General features: G+C 39.1%; 3 protein-coding genes across 4 annotated transcripts; 1 reads left to right on the plus strand and 2 right to left on the minus strand.

The window, feature by feature from the left end:
- Positions 1 to 449: 449 nt before the first annotated feature.
- On the minus strand, positions 450 to 1,284 carry LOC128254242 (vitamin K epoxide reductase complex subunit 1). The gene is given in 4 exon segments (XM_052983152.1): positions 450 to 761; positions 815 to 909; positions 979 to 1,124; positions 1,126 to 1,284. Coding segments are annotated over 4 exon segments (459 nt in total). The 5' UTR covers positions 1,150 to 1,284; the 3' UTR covers positions 450 to 567.
- A 3,231-nt stretch (positions 1,285 to 4,515) lies between these two features.
- On the minus strand, positions 4,516 to 6,462 carry LOC128254237 (actin-like protein 53D). The gene is made up of 3 exons (XM_052983142.1): positions 6,341 to 6,462; positions 5,518 to 6,285; positions 4,516 to 4,981 (listed from the first exon to the last, which is right to left on the minus strand). The coding sequence occupies exons 1-3, from the start codon at positions 6,426 to 6,428 to the stop codon at positions 4,569 to 4,571; spliced, it is 1,269 nt and encodes a 422-aa protein (XP_052839102.1). The 5' UTR covers positions 6,429 to 6,462; the 3' UTR covers positions 4,516 to 4,568.
- Positions 6,463 to 6,856: 394 nt separating this feature from the next.
- LOC128254241 (superoxide dismutase [Mn], mitochondrial) lies at positions 6,857 to 7,921 on the plus strand. Of its 2 annotated transcripts, none has more exons than XM_052983150.1 (3): positions 6,857 to 6,960; positions 7,021 to 7,072; positions 7,184 to 7,921. In XM_052983150.1, the coding sequence occupies exons 2-3, from the start codon at positions 7,038 to 7,040 to the stop codon at positions 7,800 to 7,802; spliced, it is 654 nt and encodes a 217-aa protein (XP_052839110.1). In that variant the 5' UTR covers positions 6,857 to 6,960; positions 7,021 to 7,037; the 3' UTR covers positions 7,803 to 7,921. The 2 variants fall into 2 exon arrangements, with proteins under 2 accessions (XP_052839110.1, XP_052839111.1); XM_052983151.1 differs by having other exon boundaries at positions 6,917 to 6,969.
- The last annotated feature ends 245 nt before the right edge of the window (positions 7,922 to 8,166 follow it).

Here is an 8,166-nt window from a genome sequence, read left to right on the forward strand (position 1 = left end):
ATTAATTTAAAAAGTAAAGGATATAGAGTTTAGACAATATAACAGAAGAAAATCTAAATTGAATCATTACTTCAGCTTATGTTATAATCTCTTAGAATTCAAGGGTCTCAGCACAGAATCATCATACCACCTTGATGCCCCTACTTTGATCTGGCATACCCATTGTTTCTCCACCCATTCATTGATTCAGTTGATTCAGCCCATCGGAACCCAAGCCCACACAAAGAGATTCCCGAACTTATGGGAAATTAATTGCGCTGAGTTTTCGTAGTCCGCCCACCTTGTTAGCTTGGCTAACTAGGTTGCCAGAAGCGCCATTCGCAGATGACAGATCACAGATCGCAGATCGCAAATGGGAACGTACAGAATTAATTGCTCGACTACGTGCTTGGTCATGGGAGTTGGTAGTTGGAAGTTGGAAGTTGGATGTTGCCAGCTGAACATCCTGTTGAAAGCCAGACGTGTGGGTCAAACAAGTCGACAGATTAAAATAACTCTCTCGTTGGTAGTTTGCCTTAAGCTTTTATCTTCTTCATAATTTAAACATGACTTTAAATTATAAAAATCTTACAAATAGAGACGTCTATAGCGGCGTACGACTTCCTGAAAGAGCCATGTGTGTATTAAATAGATGGCCAAGCACACCAAACAGCAGTCGTAGAAGAAAAACAGCAGCAGGAATGCCAGATAAACGCAGAGGAATAATGTCAAAGTGCATATTAGCAATTGGGCCAAGCACAGCCATTGATGTTTAAAAAAAGCTGTCAAAGAAATTTATTAAAACTTAATCATTATACCAAAAACATATACTTACAGCTTACAAAATAGAGGACATAAAACACACATCCAATGACTCCATTGGGATAATTTATTTTGGTTATTTTAGAAAGACCAAAGCCATCGCCATAGCTGAAAATAGTAGAATGCATATTTATGAATATGAATATGAATTTTTTATAAATAATTATAGCTAATTACATTGATTTAAATACCAGGGAGCAGCTTATATTATCATTCACATCGCATATGGGCCTATAGTTCTCATCCTCCTCCAGTTTCTTTTTCACATACAGTGAATACACTGAGATGGCCAGGCCACAGGCGCAAATCCAGCGCAGCCGGGAAGGTTGTACTGTCCGCCTGTTCCATTGGGTTGCTGTTTGGATAATGAGCTCATTGTCGCAAAATTCCAGCTTACTATCAGATAGCCAAAGGAAAGATGCTAGGACCATGCCATCGATTCGACAACATTGTTGGCAGCTGCGCAATGCGAAATGCTCCATACTCTTAATATGGGTGTATCAAGACTTTAGACCTTTTAGAATATATATTAAGTTAAGTTTTATGATCCTAAAAGCTAAAACAAATAAAATTGATTTTTTCCTATTTTTAATTTATTTTCGGATCATTTAAAGTTTGACCTGTGAATATTATTTTAGGCTTAGTAAATATTTAAGTTTATACTGTTTATGATGTTTAGGCGTTTAAAAATGTAGTTTCTATTATTCGAAATAAATTAACCAATCTTTATAAGCGACTTATAATGTATGGTTATACGAAAATCTAAAAACCTTTTAGGTAATGTTTTACTTTTTTGTTAATTGATACGACTTTTTTACTTTTATATTAGTATAATCAATACACTTTATATTAAATATCAATATTGTACATTACTATCAAACAGTATAACGTTCCTAGAACTAAAAGCAAATATATATGATTTTAAAGATTTTCTCTTTTAGATATGTATATTTTCGGTTTATTTGAAGACTAACTTTATTTAAGAAAGATTCAGTATTTAAGTTTGAAATAAATTTCAATGATGGTTTGGCAGTATAATTCTTAACAAAATCGTATATGCATCCCATTACCACACAATGATTGTAAGGGTATATAAGGACCGACTTGCTTTGTAAGCATCGCCCTCTTGTTTTCTCAGTTGGGCTCGCATAAATTTCCGTTCTCATTTAATTTGATATGACACGAGGGCAAACGCAACAGGTAATATAAATAAAGTACGTAGCTCGGGGTAGCTGGCCAAAGTGAACTATTTAAGTGGGGTTACTGCCGGAGAAGGGAAGGCCCCTTTGGCCTGGGAACTATCACCTCTGGCTCATCGAACGTGCACATGCATCTGCGGCGAATAAAAAAAAAAAACATAACATTAGGCCACGCTCCATTGCATGCATATGAAATTAGCGACTGCGGCGACATCATCCAAATCCCAGACGACCAAAAGACATCTCAACCCGGCCAAAATCAGACTACAAGCTCATGAAGCCGCATCTGCAACTCGCGGCATGACACAATGATGCCTCCAACTCCATCTCCATCGCCATCTCCATCTTTGGCCCCCACCCACCCACTCGCCATGCTGTGCTCCATGTCCCTTTTTAATTTATAGCCTCACGAATTTGAATTCATGTGTGTTCGGGTGTTTAATAAAAAATATATATATACTATAAATAAGAAGCTGGCCCATCCAAAGTGATATAGAAAAAGCACGTTAGCCCTGAGGTAACCAAGTGGAAACAATTTACAAAATTGCAGTAGCTCTTCGCCCCCAGGAGCGATGATGAAGTGAAGTGATGAATTTACGCAACCTTGGAGTCAGTAGTCTGGCACAGAAAAAAGTCAAATCGAAATCAAAACAGTCACCGCAGCCAGCGACGTGATGAATGGCACAGATACCCATTTGACTTGGAAAACCCTTTCAAACGGCTGTCAACTCGATTCTCACTCAAAACCCAGCCTCACCTGGCCGATCGCTTAATGATTTGCCACTGAAAATGGGCCAGGGTCTTTACACTTCAAATGAGATGCTTCTTTGTTTTTTATACTTTATTTCTTAGTTATAAATACTAATTTGTAAATCGGTCTTAAGGTGTCAAAAGAGAGAAGCCCCAGTTGGTTTTTTTTGGCTAAAAGCTGGCCCATTACCCTCAACTGCAGAAAAATCTCCTCCTCAATGATTTTTCTCCTACTATGTTCTCTTTATCAACTATTTAAAAAACGTTAAGAGATGCAGGATTTAAACATATTTTACGACACGATTGGTTAAATTATTAAAATAAATTTTTAATAGGAATATAGACTTAGGCCATTCAGTGAGAATAATGTAAAGATATTTGATATTTTCCCCGGTGACGTAATTGTTGTCTTGATTTTCAAGATCAGGTACTTGAAGATCATGTTCTTAAGGATCTACAAAAGGACCTTATTTGTAACTTCGTTATTTTTTTCGATAAAAGATTCCACATTGAATAAGGAGTTCAACGAGGCATAACATATTTGCTTAGTTATGAAAAAAATAATCATATACATCTGAATTTTTATTGTTTTTAGGTTTAATTTATTGCTAGGCTTAAATAATTTTCAACTTTATTATTAGTATTAAAAAAAAAACATTGGAAATTTGATTAAGAGTGTAGGAAAAAATTGGGGTCACCTAAAAATGGAACATAATGATAAAAATAGAAATTAGTGCCAGCTATGTTGCTCTGCAGCTGCGATTCCCAGCTCCGTTTATTAGATGATCTTCTCAAGATCGGATGCGTTTAGAAGGGCTTAGGCTTAGGCCAATGGTATTGCTAATGCTAATGCTAATGCAATGTCTTTCTGGCTTTGCCGCTGCTGCAGCTGCTTCTCTTCAAGCACGCGTGTGCTGTTTGTCTCCAACGAGTTTTGAGATTTGAGCTTTGAGTTCTGCTGTGGATCCGTGATTGAAATCAAGTGAAGTGCTCAAACAAAAGCGCCTCCAGCCACAAGTGCAGCTGACTGCGAAATGATGGAGCTTGACGATTAAGATTACGACTGTGAAGGTGAACGCTTGCAACTTGCAACTTGTAACTTGGCTTTTGTTGTCGCCCCGGTGCACGTGCAACTGGAAGGAAGTTAAGGTTACCTACTGCTTGGTGTTCGATTCTCGCCGAGATGTAGCAATCGCACTCGTATTTGTATGCGTCATTTGGCTTAATAAATTCCCAATTAATTAGAATCAAAACGCCGCTGTTGTCAGCGAAATATGATGCTAATGATTGCGTTTATATGAATATTTTAAGGTGCATTTGGCAAGATCACCGTTGCAGGCTAAGTGTGGATCGATGAAGATTTAAGAGACATAAAGCTGCAATTCCATTTAATAATTTAAGAAGCCTTGAAAAATGAATTGTAGTCCAAATTAAACTACTTTTTTTGGGTTACTAACAAGTGACTTATAACTTTTAATAGATTAACAAATAATAAAGGTCAAAATTATGTACAGATTCTGATTTGCACAAAAATTAATAAGTAACTTGGTTCGGTGAACTTTTCTTATAGAATTAACAAATTATTAAAGCCGTGACACTTTTACATTATATAAAGACTAAAATTATTACTTTTTTAGAACATAAAATTATTTTTTTTTTTTGATTGCCCAATATATAACGAAGTCAACGAATAAATGAATGCCTAGTACTTAATTATTTACCTTTTTTAATCATATAAAAATATATTTTTTATTGCTTACTATAAACAGCATTCAAATAATAAATTAACACCATCCCCCTTTTGTCCTTTTTGTTCGCCTAGAAACACTTGCGATGGACGATGGTTGGACCCACTTCGTCGTACTCCATGCTGTCTATCCACATATTTTGAAAACTGGTGAGTGAGGCCAGTACGGAACCACCTGACCAAACGGAAAATCTGCGCTCAGGGCTGGCGTTGATCTTAATTCTGATGGATGGGGGTGCCATTTTGGTGAGGTCCTGCAGGAATCGATGCTCAATATTGCGGAACATGGTCGTGCCACCGGAGAGCACTATGTTCGCGAACATATCCTTTCGCAGGTCCAAGTCGCACTTGAGGATCGAGTGATAGGTGGACTCGTGGATGCCCATCACCTCCTGGCACAGCAAACTGGGCTGGAAGAGAGCCTCCGGACAGCGGAATCGCTCGTTGCCCAAACCGATCTTTTGGCCATCGGGCAGCTCATACTCTGGTAATAAAGATAAAGATCTGGCTATAAAATTCAAAATACTAAATTTCATATATAAATTAAAAATAAAATCATAATATTAAATACAAAGCATATTAAATTGCACGATTTAAATTATATTTATGAATTAATTTGGAAAATATTAAGATTTAAAAACAGTCAACATTATTTTAAGTTTAGGTTTAAACTTAATTAAATTTTTCTGATATTTAAATCAATTCCAAAAATAGTTAAATAAAATTGTAATATTTTTATATTTATAATATATTTTTTTACCATTGTATTTATTCTCTTGTTAATACCTAAATATATAAGCTATTGTGGAAATGGGTACAGATGATTTTAAATGCATTATGCTTAAGTTTTATGTAAATTTTAATGACATTTTTAGATATATAAGTCTATTTCGAAAATGTTCAAAATAAATATTAAACAACATGTAATACATTCATATTTAAAAGAACTAAAAATTGTCATGGAAAAAGGCGAAAAATATTTAATTTGATTTAAAATACTTGATTTACTATTTTTTTTACCAGTGTAGCTATCCTCCCGTTCTTGTTGGCTTTGGTCTTCTTCCGGTGTTCTTGGCTGCTCCATATCCTGGGCATAATTCATGGACACGTAGCACAGTTTCTCCTTGATTTCTCGGACGATTTCCCGCTCTGCAGATGTGCTCATTTTGACACCCCTTTCCAGGAGCAGTGTGCATAGATAGTCCGTCAGATCCCGGCCAGCCAAGTCCACGCGAAAACACGCATGGGGCAGGGCGTAACCCTCGTAGATGGGCACCGTGTGGGTCACTCCATCGCCGGAGTCTACCACCACACCCACAGTTCGTCCGGTGGCGTAGAGGGAAAGTACGGCCTGAATGGCCACGTAAAGTGATGGCACCTCAAAGTTTTCAAACATAATCTCCGTCATCTTCTCACGGTTCTTCTTCGGATTCAGGGGAGCCTCTGTGAGGAGCACCGGATGGTCCAGTGGATCCGCCCTTAGCATCTCATAGGTGTGCTTCCAAATCTTCTCCATGTCCTCCCAGTTCTTGACCACCCCGTGCTCAATGGGATATCTCAGGGTCAGCATTCCCCTTTTACGAGCTGCCGCCTCGCCAATAAGGCAATCATCGACCAGTGAGTCCACCAGGACGTTCTGGTGACGCGGTCTACCCACAATCGAGGGGAAGACCACCCGGGGAGTGTCCTCCGTGGAGAATCCGGCCTTGCACATCCCCGAACCGTTGTCCATAACCACGGCGGGCTGGTGGGCGAAACTCCCATCCTCACTGCTCATTTCTCCAGAGGCTGGAGGAGGAAACATGTTCGACTTCTCTTAGACTCTTTTTTGTAGAAGACTTACGAGCTTGTAGATAGTTGAAGAGAATTTCCTGTGCCCGCCTATCGGTTATATCGATTTTAATACGTGAAGGTATCTGAAATGTCGACATGCTGTGTGTTATGTTGTTGTGTTTCAGGTGGCCTGTCAAACAAGGTACTTTCAAAAGACGTAAAATTCTTTGTTAAATTCAAATTTGCCGCCTGCTAAACGCAGTGCTGGAAAACAGTGGTGGGAAGAATCGATAGCCTTGGGTGGCATTCAAACGGGATGTATCGATATTTGCAAAGCCCAAAACAGGGCTAGTAGGCTTTTGGGAAATTCATTTTGAACCGTTATTTAAAATTTGTTGAGCTTAGATATATTTGTAAATTTTTTCTTAGTGCAAGAATTTTTCAATAATTGTGATTTCAAGAAGATTAGGGTTGATAAAGTAAAGTCAATCCAGAAATAATCGATTTGTTAATTCTGAAGGAATTTAATATATTGATGTTTTTAAGTTAAATGATATATTTATCAAAATAAAATTTAAAAATATGCTATACTCACATCACTGACTTATAGCCCCCTATCGATATTTTCAGCTGGCCCCCCACCTCTAGAAAAATTAAAAAGTTCAAAAGGGAAAAGCAAAAAGCGAGAACGTAAGCCTTGTTTTATTTGGTTTCTTGAACACACAGATAAGAAGTATACTTAATACGCAGATTGATATTAAGCAGAAATGTTTGTGGCCCGTAGAATTTCGCAATCAGCCAGGTAAGTGTGGCAAGAAATAAGCGAAAATCGATGCCGGTATGGATTACATAAATAGCAACAATTGCTATTTATAATGGCGACCCTGATCTTGACAATCTGAAATTCTTATAGCCTGGCGGTGCGTGGCAAGCACACTCTGCCCAAGCTGCCCTACGACTATGCCGCTTTGGAGCCCATCATCTGCCGGGAGATCATGGAGCTGCACCACCAGAAGCATCACCAGACCTACGTCAACAATCTAAACGCCGCCGAGGAGCAGCTGGAGGAGGCTAAGTCGAAGAGCGACACCACCAAGCTGATCCAGTTGGCCCCAGCCCTGCGATTCAATGGCGGCGGCCACATCAACCACACCATCTTCTGGCAGAATCTCTCGCCCCAGAAGAGCCAGCCCAGCGAGGACCTGAAGAAGGCCATCGAGGGGCAGTGGAAGAGCTTCGAGGAGTTCAAGAAGGAGCTGAGCACGCTGACCGTGGCCGTCCAGGGATCCGGCTGGGGCTGGCTGGGCTACAACAAGAAGTCCGGCAAACTGCAGCTGGCCGCCTTGCCCAACCAGGATCCGCTGGAGGCCTCCACCGGGCTCATACCCCTCTTCGGCATCGACGTCTGGGAGCACGCCTACTATCTGCAGTACAAGAACGTGCGACCCTCTTACGTGGAGGCCATCTGGGACATCGCCAACTGGGACGACATCTCGTGCCGCTTCCAGGAGGCCAAGAAGCTCAGCTGCTGAATCATCAAATATTAAACGAATATGTATGTCTAATCCATAAGCATCGGCGGATCGCAGATCCCAAATTGTAGTCTGAGTTGCGGCTTATAAATTAATACCAAAACCTCTGCTGATTTCAATTATGTTGAGGAAATTTATTTTATTTTTTTATTTATTCGTTAACCCCATAAAGTATATACATAAATTCTTTTTTTTAATGGGCCAAAAATATCGTATAACTGCAAAAGGAACGATCGAATAATTCATCGAAATATTTATTTTGTTATAGTCGTTTTAAAAAATATTTATTTTTTTTATGTTTTACTTGTTTCAAATTCTTAAACACAGAATTCTAAGTGGCGAATGCCGCGTGCCGCATGCGTGC

This window comes from Drosophila gunungcola (assembly GCF_025200985.1).
Source record: "Drosophila gunungcola strain Sukarami chromosome 2R unlocalized genomic scaffold, Dgunungcola_SK_2 000004F, whole genome shotgun sequence".
Taxonomy (NCBI): Eukaryota; Metazoa; Arthropoda; class Insecta; order Diptera; family Drosophilidae; genus Drosophila; species Drosophila gunungcola.

Coding starts and splice junctions, on each gene's coding strand:
- LOC128254241 (XM_052983150.1), top strand. CDS start 7,038: ATGTTTGTGGCCCGTAGAATTTCGCAATCAGCCAG. Junction 7,073..7,183: donor AGAATTTCGCAATCAGCCAG/GTAAGTGTGGCA, acceptor AAATTCTTATAG/CCTGGCGGTGCGTGGCAAGC.
- LOC128254237 (XM_052983142.1), bottom strand. CDS start 6,428: ATGTCGACATTTCAGATACCTTCACGTATTAAAATCGATATAACCGAT. Junction 6,286..6,340: donor CTTCAACTATCTACAAGCTC/GTAAGTCTTCTA, acceptor TTCCTCCTCCAG/CCTCTGGAGAAATGAGCAGT. Junction 4,982..5,517: donor ACGGGAGGATAGCTACACTG/GTAAAAAAAATA, acceptor CTTTATTACCAG/AGTATGAGCTGCCCGATGGC.